An 18,395-nucleotide genomic window follows, 5' to 3' on the forward strand; every position below is an offset into this window, starting at 1 on the left:
GCGTGCAGACCAAACATGCTCAATGGGGGACAGATCCGGAGATCTTGCTGGCCAGGGTAGTTGACTTACACCTTCTAGAGCACGTTGGGTGGCACGGGATACATGCGGATGTGCATTGTCCTGTTGGAACAGCAAGTTCCCTTTCCGGTCTAGGAATGGTAGAACGATGGGTTCGATGATGGTTTGGATGTACCGTGCACTATTCAGTGTCCCCTCGATGATCACCAGAGGTGTACGGCCAGTGTAGGAGATTGCTCCCCACACCATGATGCTGAGTGTTGGCCCTGTGTGCCTCGGTCGTATGCAGTCCTGATTGTGGCGCTCACCTGCACGGCGCCAAACACGCATATGACCATCATTGGCACCAAGGCAGAAGCGACTCTCATCGCTGAAGACGACACGTCTCGATTCGTCCCTCCATTCACGCCTGTCGCGACACCACTGGAGGCGGGCTGCACGATGTTGGGGCGTGAGCGGAAGACAGCCTAACAGTGTGCGGGACCGTAGCCCAGCTTCATGGAGACGGTTGCGAATGGTCCTCGCAGATACCCCAGGACCAACAGTGTCCCTAATTTGCTGGGAAGTGGCGGTGCGGTCCCCTACGGCACTGCGTAGGATCCTACGGTCCTGGCGTGCATCCGTGCGTCGCTGCGGTCAGGTCCCAGGTCGACGGGCACGTGCACCTTCCACCGACCACTGGCGACAACATCGATGTACTGTGGAGACCTCACGCCCCACATGTTGAGCAATTCGGCGGTACGTCCACCCGGCCTCCCGCATGCCCACTATACGCCCTCGCTCAAAGTCCGTCAATTGCACATACGGTTCACGTCCATTCTGTCGCGGCATGCTACCAGTGTTAAAGACTGCGATGGAGCTCTGTATGCCACGGCAAACTGGCTGACACTGACGGCGGCGGTGCACAAATGCTGCGCAGCTAGCGCCATTCGACGGCCAACACCGCGGTTCCTGGTGTGTCCGCTGTGCCGTGCGTGTGATCATTGCTTGTACAGCCCTCTCACAGTGTCCGGAGCAAGTATGGTGGGTCTGACACACCGGTGTCAATGTGTTCTTTTTTCCATTTCCAGGAGTGTATAATTGAACTTTAGGTGACTTCTGTTCTGAAATTTGTTAAACATTCTAGAGGATAATTCTTTTTGAATGTTTTGGTGCATAATCATAGGTTATGAAATTTGGCACAAACAGTGTCAAAAGCTAATACATTGGAGTCTTGATCAGCTGGACTTCAGTTCCCTCAATTCCAGCCACTAATTAAGAGACTAATCATTATACTACCTTCGCACAGTCAAAATACCATGGCTCTTTAAAAATCCACTTAGTGAGCAGGCCAGCCCTCAAAACATTTTCAAGAGAACAAATGGAAATCGATTTTGCCTATTTACTTATAATAAGTCAACAAAGGTAAAATTTTATGTGAATAAATGCACTAATTCTATCATTATTATGAAGATTATTAAATTAAATCAAGAATCTTAATGCAAAACCTAAAATAATTATAAAACTAAAATATAAAATAATGAACTAAAATGTAATCTTACACATAGCTTCTTCACAGAATAATTTAGAAAATGTTCTCAGAGTATTTAAGGAAGGGATATTCATTTTAAAATTTTGCAATTAGTGAAGCACAAGGATAGAAATGGATGTAGCAGATAAAACCATTGTTGATACTTCAGTAATTAACGTACAAGCACAAAATGTTGCTGCAACGAATGTGACGACAAATAATTGTGCGTGTAAACATGTCAATGAGTCAAGATCACAACCATTATCTAAGCTCAACTACAATTTAGGATAGCCATGTTGTCATTAATAACATAACATTAATTACGGTAGATGAAATAAATTTGTGAAGGCTCAAAGTGTAGAAAAGATTCTTCTCTAAGACAATATTTAAGCAGCCTGTGATGTCACTAATAGGCACAGAGTTGGTCATTTGACACGCAACCACTACTAGAGTTAAAGGATACAATTTACAATATTACCATTCAATAAGGACTAATTATGAAAATAATAAGAGTATGAACTTTTTGTAGAATTTGTTTGCTGTGGCTTTACTTTGAGCAATTTGAAACTATAGTTACACATTGTGATCTGGAGTTGATTAATGGTAAGCAGAAAAAATTGTTCACTTACATAAACAGTTTTGCCTGAAATTATAATCAGATGATAAAAATCTAAGGTTTTGCCTTCATATTACTGGTTTACTTAAATGGACAGAATTACAGCAGTTTGTCCATATAAGTTGCAGTGCCATGCAAACAATCTGGCTTTTCACAAAATGATATTTTGTCATAAGTGAAAGTATTTGAATAATGAAAAGTCTTTGTTATTTGCAAATATCTCTCACAAAAAAATGCTCGCGATGTGATTCAATGGCTCTGAGCACTATGGGACTTAACATCTATGGTCATCAGTCCCCTAGAACTTAGAACTACTTAAACCTAACTAACCTAAGGACATCACACGACACCCAGTCATAACGAGGCAGAGGAAATCCCTGACCCCGCCGGGAATCGAACCCGGGAACCCGGGTTTGGGAAGCGAGAATGCTACCACATGACCATGAGCTGTGGACAATGCAGATTCAAATAGAACTAAAATTTCCGCATTGGATGATTGGACCCAAATGTAATTAGATATGACTCAGCAGGTGTTCATAATGATACCCCGACACTTAAAACTTTATTTGTATATTTTCTTTGATCTCATTGTGACTTTTTGCCAATTTCAGTGAGTTTTCACATTTCACTATCGTTGACTCCCACATATTTCATGAGGTTTCCCACTTTTCCCTTCATTTCATCCTTCTTGTGATTTTTCACACTAGTGGGATGTTTTATGTGAATTTTTTCAGATGTAATTCTATGTTACTCTTGTAATTTTTGCATTTTTTCCATCACCTTGGATCCTAGCTCCTTCCATCTGCATCAATACATAAAAGTTTCCTTATCCCTAGCCAGAATCCAGTCCCACATACTGTTCCTGGATTATTGCTTGGTTCATGGAATTCCCTCAAATGGCCTTTTCATCAAATTACCCATCTTCCACAAGGACCTCCACCTGTTCAGATTCCACTAATCTTTAGCCATCACTAACATAGTCCTGCAAAACTGTATCACCAAGCCCAAACCTCCTTACAGTACCTTCTCTCCATCCGCAAAATTCTCCTGCCATGCAATCCCTAGAACCCATAACACACATCGAAGCTCTTGCCCTCCAGGAACTATAGAAACATACACAATGTGACCTCAAAAAGCTCTCCACCATGCTCAGTTCCTACTCCCACGTTGGAGAGGTGGTGACCTCTGCAACAACCTCCAAACCTCCCCCACGTGCCCTCATAGCTGACAACAAACCCTGTCTTGCAGACCTACTACATTTACCCCACCCTCCCACCACCACACAGAATCCAGAACCTAAACAGACCCAAAACATATGTCATGAAGCCTTAACCCCAGAAGCCTTAGCCCCACAGAAACATCAGTCTTGAATAAAAGCCTCACCTTTTGCCCCACTTCCAAATTCAATCATGTGGAACTTGTTAAAGACCTTCTCTCCTTCTCCCAGTACCTAAAGTGGAAACGCTTTTTCGCCACCAACCCTATCAATCAGACTCAACCAAAGACCAATGTTGAACCCTGCCTAACTCAATTCACTGCTCCATCCAATTGTGATTCACCCCCACTGGCCCCAGATGACCCACTGTTAACTTTCCAGAATTTCTTAACCTTGAACCTTGCCTCACCATCATTCCCCAAATCCCTCAACATGCAAACTAACCTTATACCTGCAGAAAGAACCACAGTCCACCATCTTAAATTTGATCCTGATCCTATAATCCTACCTGCAGTTAAAGCCTCCACCACTGTTGTTTTGAACCCCAAGGATTATCTGGCAGAAAGACTCTGTCAGCTGTCAGATACATCCACCTATAAACCTTGCCACAGTGACCCCATTCCAGAAATGTAGCAGGATCTCCAGTCATTCCTCAAATCCTTTGGCCCCTCCCAGAACCTCTCCTTGGAGTCCATCTTTCTACTCACTGCTAACATTCCCCACACTCTCACCTTCCACATGCTTCCTAAAATTCAGACACCAACCACCCAGGATGCCCCATTGTGTCCAGTTACTGTATCTTCACTGAGAGAATCTGTGCTCTCATAGACCAACACCTTCAACCTATTACCTGGAACCTACCCTCCTATATAAAAGATACCAACCATTTCCTCCACCCACTCTCCACCGTTCCTGTCCCTTTACCACATGGTGCCCTGTTTGTCACTATTGATGTCACCTCCCTTTACACTGACATCCCTAATATCCATGGTCTTATCACTATTGAACACTACCTTTCCTAGTGCCTGACAGATTCCAAGCCAACTGCCTCTTCTTAGTTACCACCTACTAACCACCAAAAATACCTCCACCAATTCCATACCAAGAAGTCATGGACACTGCATCTGTAGTGATGAGTGGCCCTCTTGAAATGTACTAAGGCTCTCACTGAAGCCTTCACAAACTGTAATTATCCTTTCAACCTTGTACAAAAACAAATCTCTCATGCCTTTTTTCCAGTCTCCCACCATCTCACAAAGTCCAACCATCCACCTACAAAGGAGCATTCCCCATGTAACTCAGTACCACCCAGGACTGGAGCAACTGAATTACATCCTCCACCAGTGTTTCAACTACCACTCATCATGTCCTGAAATGAGACATGTGCTGCTCTCTATCCTTCCCACCTCTCCCACAGTGGTATTTTGCCATCCACCAAACCTACACAGTATACTCATCCATCCCTACACAAACCCTGCTCCCAACCCCTTACACCATGGCTCATACCCCTATAATAGATGCAAGACCTGTCCTATACATCCTTCCACCATCACCTACTCCATTCTGGTCACAAACATGACCTGCATTGTATGTGGGCATGACAACCAACAAGTTGTCTGTCCACAAGAATGAGCACCAAAAACTGTGGCCAAGAAACAAGTGGACCACCCTGTTGCTGAGCATGCTGCAAAACATGAAATCCTTCATTTCAATGACTGCCTCACAGCCTGTCCAGATCCTTCCCACCAACACCAGCTTTTCTGAATTGCACAGCTGGGAACTTTCCCTGCAATATATCCTACATTCCCGTAACCCCCCTGGCCTCTACCTTTGTTAGTCATTATCCCCTCCCATCCAGCCCCTTCTCTGTTCCCATTCCACCACTACACAGCCCTCACTCCTCCAGAGCACCCAGTCTTTTTACTTCTCTCCTCTTCCACTACCCCCCTCCCCCCTCCCCCCTGCCCCCCTCCCCCCCACACACACACGCCTCCATTTTCTCTGTCCAACCTCCAACTGCACACAGCTGCCCTACCCTCTTTCCATCTCATCCCTCCATGCTTCCCAACAGCATGTCACTGTCCACCAAGCCTACCCTACCACCCCTCCCCTTCCTCACTCCAACTTCCTCCTTACCCCCACCAAGACACCACTCCCATGATGCAACCACTACTGCTGTTCACAGTGTGGTCTCAGCTACCTGAGACTGTAGTCATGTGTGCCTGTGAGTGGGATTTGCATGAGTGTTTATATGTGTATTTTCCATCTAATTCTGATGAAGCCTTACTGGCTGAAAGTTTTTATTTGTGACGGTCTTTTTGTTGTGCCTATCTGTGACTCACCATCTCCGCTATATAGTGAGTAGCAACTTTCCTTTTCACGATATTTTTACAACTTATGCAAGGGGGTGAACAAACACAAATACTTAATGAACAAACACAAAACTTTAATGAGTTAAATCAAAAATGTAATAATTTAACACAAAAAGTCAATGAATCTTCAAAACCATAATCACAAACATTTAATGATTTTAGGAATCATGTAACTCAAAAGTTTGAGGAACTTTAAAATGAACAAATGCAAAAATTTGATGACCTAAGTAAAAAGCTGCACACTGACCTGCCAAATGATTTAACATGTAAGTTGTCTGAAATGGAAAAAGAATTAAACATGGAGTTATTCACCGATATGTCTCAGGAAATAGATAAGCTAGGTAAGAGGTATTGGACATTAACAGGCCACAGAAAGAAATGACAATTAAGCTGATAAACGTGGGCAATTCACAGATTAAAATTCAGGGGACTCACTCATAAATTAATATAAGTGTGAAGGAAACACTAGATACTATTACTGAGTTGCAAACTATATGTGAAGATTTGCCTGAGAAAGCACAGGAATAGTCTGTAGAATTGAATAATTTAAAACTGAGCAGTAAGGTCATAAATAAAATTCAAGAAAGAATAGATATGGACATACAGACCTTAATGGAGAAAGCTGAATAAGTATATGACACTAGCACAGAAGGTAGTGCAAGAGTGTAAGATCTGTATAGAAGCAGTCAAAGAGGTAGTCAAGGGGAAAGAAAATGAATTAACTGCCAGGACTGAATCAGGTTTAAAAGCAATGGAAGAAAAATTGTGGAACAGTTCTACTAGTGGTATTCATATTACAAAGGAGCAATTAATCACTAGCAATCAGGTGCAGCCAGGCAGAATAGAGAGCTACAGTACCTCACACCCTGCTTGTTTAGTCTTCTAGCTGATGAAGAGTTACTCTGGCATAGGCAGTTTCCAACTTTTAGTAGAGAGGGTAAAAGAACAAATCCCGTGGAACTAATCAGAGTCTTCCATAATACATTACCATGCAACTGGACTGAGGTATAGGAGATCAAGTTCATTGTGGGGTGCACCCAACTGATACGGCCATACTTCTGAATGGTTTGTGCATGCCTTCTTGGACAAATAGGAGTCAAAGAGAGGCCACATTGAGAGGCATTTAACCAGCACCATTCAATAGTAAACATGAAGGCTACAGATGTATTTTTGAAAATTCCTGAACAAAACAAGATACTGGACAAATCCAGTCTCCTATATGCATGTACTAAAAATACTCAAATATCACTTACCTGCACATCACAAGGAAAACTTGATCACAATACCTGAGAATGATCTAGAACGCTTTTTAATCATTCTGGACCCAGTTGATCTGATTTATGAAGAGGGGCAGTTGCAAGCCCAGAAAAATAATGTGCAAAGTGAACCTCAGTGAAATAGCAACTGCAAAGTAGTAATGGCAGATGCAATCAACATGGTGGGCACCTGTACCACCACACACAGGACGTAACTATTGTAACTGGGAAAACCAAGGACACAAATGAATTTTTAAAGTAAACCACAATTGTAATTACAATGGACCAGTATACACCGAACAGAGCGGTTTCGGACAACAGATTCAAAATGTATCCCTGGTGGGCAGTAACGGCCAATATAATAATTGGCGAGGGCTGACCAGTGGTAAACAGTCAGGCAGTCCATCTCTTGGTAGCTACAACCAGCGGAACAATTATGTATGGGGCGGAGGTAGCTCAAGATCAAAGAGAATGTAATTCATCGGCATGACAAGACAGAAATTGGTGAAAGAAAGACCACAGTGTGCATATAATGGAGTTGACATGATTACCCCCCCCCCCCAAAAAAAAAAAAAAAACAGCCTACTAATCAGTAAAAGCAAAACACATTGTGACAGGTCCCTGTTTGCAGACCAAGAAAGGGGATGGAAGTGTACAATTAATTCCTAATTTTTTTCTGAGATATGACAAAGAGGTAGATATCAAGAAGGACTTGTGTCACAAAAATGTGGACAATTTGGAGAGAACATAAGGGAGTCTGTATAGGAGTTAATAAATGATAGGATAACTGATTTAGATATGCACATTGTACTGGATACAGGTGAAATCGACAAATGTAATCTCACATGGTTTATTTAATGATTTAGAAAAGTGAACACATGTACCAACCTTTCCTGTGAAGAACTGTCAAATATTGACTGCAGAAAGCAACAAACCTAAAGGGGTGGCACTTCAGGCATTAATACCCATTACTATCAAAAAACGTTCTTTAAAATGCATTTGTCTAGTTGTGGAAGAACATATAGTTAATAGTGTTATTGGTATGGATACATTCTGCCAGTATAAGGTGCAAATAGACATAGGTCAGGTGAAGTGTTTCATTGCAATTAATGAATAAAAGTTATCAGATGGAGCATCACAGCAGACCACCCCTATGTGTTCACATAGTGACACAACAACACCATCAGTTATGATTGCAGTAGGCATATGACCATCGGGATTCAACAGTCAATCAATGGAAACCTGTCAGCTCTATGGGTGAATCATATTTTTGCTACGCTAGGTTGATGGTTGTCTCCATGAATGCCGTCACTGAAGTGAAACGTGGCTTGAAACATGCACCGCACCATGGATGCAGGCTGATGGGAGCAGTATTATGCTATGGAAGATGTCCCCCTGCACTTGTGTGGGATCTCTGATAGTAATCAAAGAGATGCTGACAGCTGCAGACCACCTGCAGCCTTTCATGCTTGATGTCTTCCCTGATGGCAATATCATCTTTCAGCAGCATAATTGCCTATGTCTTGGAGCTAGGATAGTTTTACAGTGGTTTGAGGAGCATTGCAGTCATGTCTTGGTGACCAAATTTGTCTGATGTAAATCCTATGAAACCCATCAGGGTCAATATTGGGCACCATCACCTGATACGCAAATCAGTAGTTCTTTATCTACTTAAATTCCATGGAGTCTGCACGAACATCTAATGCTACATACCTCCACCAACCTACCAACAAACTGTTGGATCTCTGACATGCAGAATCAGTGATACAGTTTGTTCCAAAGACAGACAAACAAACTATTAAGCAGGTGGTCATAACATTTTGGCTCATCAGTGTGTAAGTATGTTTCAATGAGGATAGGGCAGGTGATCTACCATGGTCTGAATGGTGGAACCCTACCAGCAATTATTTGAAATCACACAGGAAAACTACAGAAAAACTAAATCAGGATGCCCAGTCTGAGCAAACTTCATCCTCCCAAATATGAGATCAGTGTCTTAACAACTGTACTGTCTCACTGGGTTAGTCCTGAAATATGATTTCATTACCTAAGAATAGCTGTTGGGGTCTCATTTCCTGTAAAAATAAGAAAGCTGGAGGGAAGGAATTTGGGCTTATTTTATTCATGATATCAACTTGGTACTAGCAGATAAATGAGTGAAACATTTGGAGCTTATTTCTCCTAGCTGCGCTGCTGTAATGACATTCTACCATCTAACGTCTGGTGAGGTGTAGAGAATCTTTCAAAACTTGAAAAGGAGCACTGTTCTAATAAATCTGGAAAAAATATTTAGTAATATCTTGTAAACATGCAACTAATAATTGTTAGCAAAGTAAAATTATTACTGTTAAAAAATTCTAATAAAACATTTAAGGCTGTATGGAATGTCTATTTTGTACTGGTTCATTTCTTTTAAGAGCATGTTTGATGTCTTTAAGTGCATGATTTATGTTTTAAGTGCCTATTTCTCATACTATAGCACAAACTTTAGAAATTATAGTATATATTTTTGAATTTTTTTGTGAGCAGGTCTACAAACTTTTTATATGTTGGTTATATGCAGTCCATAACAAACTGCACTCTCATCATAACATATTCACTCTACTTTAACTGCACACTGCCTTTTACATCACAACAAATTGGTATTAAATGTTAAAAGGAAGGCAGGTAATTCAAATCTTCTTAAAATTAATTTCAGCTGGAAATCATGCCTTTTTATATTTGCTGTAAGTGAGAATATGAGTATTTGACGTACCCAGTTAAATGCTTGACATGCTAAGGCACTTGATAACATGTCTCCAAGAATGCCAGGATACGAATTTGCACTTGCAAAATAAGCAAAGAAATAGGGATGATTCCACTGTGTGACCTGTAAAACATAAGAATTGGTATAAATAGTATGTGGATTTCTAGACAGTGAATTAAAAGTAAAGAACTTATAATCATCATGAAACACTGGACAGCACAAAGGTATATATAGCTAAATGCAAGCTCACAGTTATTCCACAGGCATGTAACTGTAAACTTTTTTTCAGTGCATACTGTCTTATGCTGGAACAGAGTGGAAAAGAAAAGCCTATGACAGTTATTTGTCACATGCTTTTCATTGCTTGATATTGTCATGTTTATTCAGTGCACTGATGTTACAAACAAAAGTGTAAAAGGTGCTAGTTCTTACTTATAATTTTTTTTTTCATCAATGAGTTGTAAGATCATGTCTTACTGGACTATGTCCTCGTCAGCTTTAATCTTATATCAGCATCAATCAAGAGGTATGATTGACTTTCAGAATTATTGCTTCCTTACTAGCAAAGATTCAATCAAAATATGTATGCTGTATTTGACTTTTCAAAAGTGAGTTCTTCATATTGCATTACTTTTTCTGGTGCCTCCTTCAGTAAGATGGGCAGTGGTTAACACCCAAGGTCATTTACTTGCCATGATGATAGTTGTAAACTGCCACTGCAGATAGCAAGACTCTGCATAAACTTGGAGGAATCTTGAAAACAGAAAAAAAGATGTGCATTAGAAACCAGTCCACTTTAAGGCTGATTTTTCGACAATACAGGAAAACAGTAGTTCCTGAATTTTCTTGAACTAAAGAGAAACCAAAACTTCTTGTGGTGTGTAACTCTTGGCAATTAATGTACTCTGGTGTTTTAGTGAACAATTCAAATGTAGCATTGGAGAACATTGTAACTTTGCCAGGCTGGTAAGCACTCTAATATTAATCACTCTCTTGGTGCCTGCACAGATTGTCAGTGCACTCAAAGTAGGAAGAACATGCAGTCAAATGGAGAATGGAAGTATCTTTCACCATGATTTTCATCTTTTCGAGCAGGCAGAACTTAAACAAGGCTAGGTCTGGCGGTTAATGAGGGTGGGGGTCATTGTCATGTTGTTTTATGGACACAAATTCCTTCACGAGTGAGGCGCATTCAGGTGCATTGTCACAGTGCCCAACCAGGCTTCCTTTTTCCACAACTCTGGCCATTTTAATTGAGCATTTTCCATTAGCCACACCACAACCTCATAGTAGAACAGCCTACTGGCTGTCTAACCAGGTGGAATAAACTCCTTATGCACCATTTCTCAAATGTCAAAAAATGATCACCACTGACTTCACATTTCTGCAAACTTATTGGGCTTTTTTCAGCCTTGGAGAAGATGGTGTTTTCCATGGTGATTAATGCTGCTTTGTTTTAGGGTCATTACTGTAGACCCAAGATTCATCACCTGTTATGACTCTGATTAAGAATTTTGGATGTTTTTCAAGTCTTCATTGTAGTTTAGTTCTCCTCTGAATCCTGAGGTTTCATTGTTTGATGCTGAGAAGGCAATGGAAAAACTTTGCTACGATTCATCTCATGTTTAATTCAACAGCTAGAATTCATTGACAAGTACAGTACCGATAGCCCAAGCCTGTTACAAACATTGTGAACTGTCTGTGTTGGGTATCCATGAACCATGTCACACACTTTCATGATCATTCCCAGTGTTGTGCATATTGGCAATCAACCAGAATGTTCATCATCTTCCACAGATTCTCAGCCTCCCTTGAAGTGTCTGAACCACTCAAATGTTCTTGCTTGAATCAGTGCACTTTCACCAAATGCATCTGTCAACATGTGGGGGGTTTCAGTTGCAGTTTTCTTCAACTTTAATCAGAATTTGAAGCAAATCCATTGCTCCTTCATGTTATTCATTTCATAATTTGCAGAAGCACTGAAACACATTCTGACATGCACCACTGCAACTCACAACTGCATGTGCCAAAAATGATGCAACGTTTTGCTGCAGTAGCTAAGGTGTGTACCTTGTAATATTGTACAGCTACTGGTTTTACCAGTACAATGAAATTTTCAGATATTTTGGGTATCATTTCATAGACCTGTCAATGGGCAAAGCTATAACTTGACTGCTGGGAATAACAAAATAGGCAAATATTGCATAATGATCATAAATAAGTTCACCGGGGAGCAGATAGTAACTTACACATCAGTGAGCTGAGACAAATTAGCCACTGCTGCTTACACAAGAGACTTGACACTGGCAGCTGTACCACTCTGCACAGTTTCTAGTGGCCTACCTGGAGGTATGCATAACTGTATCAACTGATCCATCTTTATGTCTGCCAGGATTATGAGAGAATCAACACAAACTTATGTAAGGTGAACTTGCTTGTTGATGAAATGCTATGGGACAATATTTACACGCAACTCTATGATACTTATTTCCCTACTTCGATATGTCTTCCATCAACAGATGTTGACACTATATCAACATTACCTCCAGTCTGCATTGCTTATTAAAACACAGGTGGTTCATGTATTGGCACTATTGCTTAAAGTACACTTGTCAGAGAGAATTATCGAAGTTAACAATGTTATTATCAAATTAGTCAAAAAAACTCATCACTTAAACCAATATAAAATTCAGCCAAACATTATAGTGATCCCCCTTTAGGGTATTAACTTCATTTTGCAGTTCAAAATGTTGTCATCTTCTGCTGTCATGCAGGGGAAACTACACAATTTTTTGAAGAAATAGCATACTGAACTGTAGTAATGAACATTAATATTAGATTAGATTAGATTAGTTTTCGTTCCATAGATCCATGTTGAGGAGATCCTCGTGGATGAGGAACATGTCACCTTTTTTATTTTTTATTTTTTTAAGCTGAAATAACAATACTAATAGTATAAATATATACAACACATCATTTGCTTCTATTAAAAAATTCGTCAGTGGAGTAGAAGGAGTTGGCCACTAGTAAGTCTTTCAGGCTCCTTTTAAACTGATCTCTATTTGCAACTAAATGTTTTATGTTTGCTGGCAAATTATTGAAGATGAGTGTTCCTGAGTAGTGGACCCCTTTTTGAACTAAAGTAAGTGCTTTTAAGTCCTTATGCAGATCATTTTTGTTCCTGGTATTGTATGTATGAACTGAGCTGTTTGTTGGAAGAAGAGATATATTATTTAGGACAAATTTCATTAAGGAGTAAATATACTCAGAGGCAGTAGTTAGTATACCCAGTTCTTTGAAGAGGTTTCTACAAGACGTCCGTGAGTTTACTCCACAAATAATACGTATTACATGCTTTTGGACTCTGAAAACTTCTGTTTGACTTGAAGGGTTACCCCAAAATATTATACCATATGACATTATGTAATGAAAGTAGGCAAAGTATGCAAGCTTTTCACTTTTATGTTGCCTATGTCTGCTAACACTCGAATTGCAAATACAGATTTGTTAAGGCGTTTCTGCAGTTCTGTGGTGTGCTCCTCCCAACTGAATTTATTATCAAGTTGTAATCCCAGGAATTTAAGACTGACTGTCAACCTCTTCTATCTGCTCTTCTTTGTACTTTATGCATATGCTGGGTGGAAAGCTCTTACAGGTTCTGAATTGCATATAGTGAGTCTTTTCGAAGTTTAATGTCAGTGAGTTGGCTTTAAACCATTTATTAATATCCATGAAAATATCATTAGCAGATCTTTCTAGAACTACACTCGACATACTATTTATTGCAATACTTGTGTCATCTGCAAACAAAACAAACTCTGCTTCTGGCAGTGTAACTGATGAGAGATCATTAATGTACACAAGAAAAAGCAATGGCCCTAAGATGGGTCCTTGTGGGACAACACATGTAATTTCTTCCCATTCTGATGATGACTGATGACTTAATTCACTAGTCCCTTGCACTGACACCCTTTGTTTCCTGTTAGCGAGGTATGACTTGAACCATTTTGCAGCACTGCCTGTGACACCATAGAATTCTAATTTATTTAAAAGGATGTTGTGGTTTACATAATCGAATGCCTTTGACAAATCACAGAAAATACCTGCTGCTTGTAACTTGTTATTTAATGATTTAAGTACATTTTCACTGTAGGTGTAAATAGCCTTTTCGATATCAGAACCCTTCAGAAATCCAAACTGTGTTCTTGCTAATATGTTATTTGTGGTCAGATGGTTGAGAAGCTGACTGTAGATTACTTTTTCTAACATTTTTGAGAATGCTGGCAAAAGTGAAATCGGTCTGTAGTTTGATGTCATCTCTTTATCCCCTTTCTTGAATAGAGGCTTAACATCTGCATATTTCAGCCAGTCAGGAAATGTCCCAGTTATAATTGACTGGTTACACAAGTAACTTAGAATTGTACTAAACTCACAAGAACACGCCTTAATTAACTTTGTTGATATTTCATCATAACCACTAGTATGCTTTGTTTTTAAAGATTTTATTATGGAAGTTATTTCTTTTGGTGATGTGAGTGACATACTCATGTTCCTAAAGCTATTTGTAAAGGCTAGTTTCAGATACTCAAGGGCATTATTTACTGATCCTGACAATCACATTCTATCAGAAATGGATATAAAGTACTTGTTAAATAGATTTGCCACACTATGCCCATCGGTTACTAATGTGTCATCTACCCTTAGTGCTATTTGCTCCTGTTCCTTTTTGGTTATACCAGTCTCCTCTTTCACTATATCCCATATTGTTTTTATTTTGATCCCTCACATTGCTATCTTCTTCTCGTAGTGTATTTGTTTAGATGCCTGAATTACTTTTTTTAATATTTTACAGTATTCCTTGTATTTAGCTAAATCATCAGCATTGGAGCTATTCTTGATTGATAGATACATTTTCCTTTTTGTCTTACAGGAAATCTCTATTCCTTGTGTGATCCATGGTTTTATTATGGACTTCTGTTTAATTTGAGTAACTTTTAGAGGAAAACAGTTTTCAAACATGCTACTGACATTGTTCATGAATGTGTTATATTTTTCATTCATGTCATGAGCACTATAAGCATCTTTCCAGTTCATATCTTTGAGCAGTTTTCTAAAACACTCGATTTTTGGTTGATTGAATACTCCCCTGTACTCAGATTTTGCAGTCTTGATAATCTGCTTAGAATTTACAGCTAAAACAAGGAGCTGCATGTCATGATCTGATAGTCCATGTATTACAGGTTTTATGATATGATTTTGTTCCTTTGATTTATCTATAAAAATGTTATCAATGGCTGTCCTTGAGGATTTAGTGATCCTAGTTGGAAAGTTTACAGTGTGAGTTAGATTGAAAGACAACATTACTAACTGCAGAAAATGTTTACTGGAAGATTGAATTAGAAAATCTGTATTAAAGTCACCACCAATCAAAATTTCTTTGTTTCTTACTGTTAAATAACCCAAAAGAGCTTCTAGATGATTTATGAATAGATTATAATTTCCTGGAGGTGCTCGGTAAATAGTTACTATTTTATAGGATCTGTTATGGAACTCTACTTCTGTTGCACATGCTTCTAGATGCTGCTCTAAACAGAAATTATTAATGTCAATGTTCTTGAATTTATGGCAGTTTTTAATAAATGTGGCAACTCCTCCTCCCTCCAATTTTGTTAGATGAATTCATTTCATCGATACAAATGGGTAGTTCATCAACTTTATTTCTGAGTCCTGGAATGTTCTGGTGTAATAAAGATAACTTATACTGCATACTAATGCGATTATAACTGCTTTGGTGAAGATGAACTGACAGTTTCTGATTACTTTCTGTTAAACATTGTTTAAATGGAGGCTGTATGCTAAAATCTGTCTTCTGGTCATCTATTTTCTCAAACTGAGTCTGTCTGCCAATCTCTCTTAAAACTCGTTTTCTATCCCCCTTCCCTATCCTAAAATAGATAAGTAATAAGGGCTGCTATGCTTTAATGTCACTCTAACACTGTAGTGCTCCATGCTAGGGTATAGTTTTACATTGTACTACAAAATATTTGTCAACTTCTGGTGGCAATGCCAACATGTGCCATCACACATTGGAGATTTGATTACACTTTGATGAAATTACATACTGAATAGTAATAATACACACACTCATACAGGTAAGAAATGAAGGTTGCTATACTTTCAGTTACCACTTTTGGAGTCATTTGAACATTATAGTGACTTAATGCTAGGATATTAATTTTACCTTGCAGCACAAAATGTATGTCATCCTATGCTGATAATGCAAAATAGGCAAGGCAGTGATTATTAACCCAAACAAACAGGCATTCAGTATTGAAACTGTATTCTAAAATCAGAAGTTGACAGAATATGTCTCATAACTTGACTATAGGTGTGAGCTACTGGATCTTAAAACTATATTGTAACAGCAGTAGCTGACAGTATGCCCAGATTATAATATTGGCACTATAATTTTGCCTGTATGTTCATTTCTTTTTTGAAATTGATCTTTTATAATGTTCCCAAAATTGAAAACATGCTGTTTGATACACAAAATCCCATGCAATAATTACTTAGATTCACTTTTGTTTTAAATCCTTCAAATTTGTGAAATGGCCATTTTGTGATTGTCTTTCAAAATGGCTCTGAGCACTAAGGGACTTAGATTGTCGTTCCATTGGCTGAATATACTAATGTGCAACTTTCCATTCTACAGCTGTCTTTCACTCTTTGACAGCCATTGTAAACAAGCAATAACTGATACTTCTTGTTTCTCTTCAACAGATGTTATATCATTCATGTGCACACTCCTTCTGAAGTTGGCAAACTAATCACTCTATCAATACAATTGGGTCATCCCACTGAACATACTCAATACCTCCTGGTGATTTATTGGAGACTGTCTTCCAGTCATTAACATTATCTTCCTCATTGTCATATTCTTTTTCATAATCATCATCTATGTCATTAACTTCACCATTATCCTCTTCTTCTTCTACTACTTCAATATTCCCAGATTCTGCTTTCATAAGTACATTGTTTTCATTGGCTTTAACATTTTTGTCTTGCTCTGTTTTCTTCTTTTAAGTCACAACTTATGGTACATGCCCCTTCCATGTGCTCTGCACCTGGATGGAATCCTTGTATCTGGAACTTTTTGTGTAATATTTAGGTGTCTTTGCAAAAACAATTCTATCTACTTCCTGCCAGCTTTTCAGTCCTTGAATAGAGTATCCAGGCTCAACTATGCTATTAGCCTGGGACACCTTACATTCGATGACTTCTATTAATAAGGAATACATTCTTTTGACTCTCCAAAATCTGCTTAACCAACCAAGCTTAACATTCTTCATCCAATATGCAGGAGGAACTCATCTGTCTTTGAACTGGATATTTTGCACTATTTGTATACGTCAGAGTTGTTTTGTGAACTCTTTACACTTTGCAAGCACTGGCTATGGCCATGCCATTTTGTATAGTGTCCAAAGTTTGAAGCATTTGATTTTCTTTTTACTCGAGAATCTTCTTTTCCTTGTCTTCGCTCTTGTCAGATTATAATTGGAAACCTGAAACAAAATAATGTTTTAAACTGGCAAGACAGTGGTAGCTGACAGTTGACAGTACCGAACAAATGTGCACTCAAACCTCAAATAGTACATGACTGACAGTAGGTGTTAGCTACTCCATCACCAGAAGCTGACAGCATGTATTTGCAGTGGTCATCAGCTACTGCATCTTACAAATATTCTGTCTGTGCAGTGGGTGTCAGCTATTGTGGCTGTCAGCTGCTTGGAGTGTGGATCCATGCATGTGCATAGATGTCAGCAAGTCTAATCACGATATCAATGAATCAAGATGAGAATTGTTCCAGTAACTTGCACTATGTACAATATTTCCATACATGTCTCATCATTATCATCATCAGATTTCATCTCTGTGATTTATGCTCCACAGTTAATTCCCTCTCCACTAAGCTCTCCCCCTCTCTGTAATGCAACAACATTATAATATTCTATATACAGTGCTATGGAGGGAATGAAAGAAACACAGTTTTCCTTAGTAGCTGATCCCCTCAAGTAGCTGACAAACCCATTTGACAAGTAGCTGGCACTCCCAGTAGCTGACACACATAGTAGCTGACAGCTCCACATCCCCTGTAGCAGACACTGACTATACATACACATTGTCAGCTTCTGGAGGCAACAGGCTTTGACTTTATTAATCTGAACCCCTTGATTAATTGCTTTTGCTTGTTGGAATAAGTCACAATATGCTGAAAAAAGTATCAACTTGATTATTTGACACCATGGTTCGAGTTTCTGATGTCTGTGCATGTACATTGACACACATCTCCAGTAACTTACAGCTCCAGTGACTGACATTTCCCGCACATCAACCCTCCTGTAGCTGACACCCACTGCATATGGAGAATACTATTTAAGATCCAATAGCTGACATCTACTGCACAAACACACACACACACACACACACACACACACACACACACACACACACACACTACACAGTCATCTTCTGGTGATAAAATGTAGTTTTAAGATTCAATAGCTGACATCCACTGCACGAATACACCTTCACCTTCTAGTGTTAGAATACTATCAAAGATCCAGTAGCCAGCACTTACTGTCAAGTTTTGGCTCATACCAT

The 18,395-nt window shown here is 39.3% G+C and overlaps 1 protein-coding gene across 2 annotated transcripts in view; it reads right to left on the minus strand.

The window, feature by feature from the left end:
* LOC126354115 (tyrosine decarboxylase-like) overlaps window positions 1–18,395 on the minus strand; it is a 193,229-nt gene that overhangs the window by 117,147 nt on the left and 57,687 nt on the right. For both annotated transcript variants that reach the window (XM_050003508.1, XM_050003509.1), the window contains exon 3: window positions 9,744–9,857. In XM_050003508.1, the coding sequence (XP_049859465.1) occupies window positions 9,744–9,857 (114 nt within the window). The remainder of the gene's footprint in view (window positions 1–9,743; window positions 9,858–18,395) is intronic.

Source organism: Schistocerca gregaria, chromosome 3 (genome assembly GCF_023897955.1).
Source record: "Schistocerca gregaria isolate iqSchGreg1 chromosome 3, iqSchGreg1.2, whole genome shotgun sequence".
NCBI classification, from domain to species: Eukaryota; Metazoa; Arthropoda; class Insecta; order Orthoptera; family Acrididae; genus Schistocerca; species Schistocerca gregaria.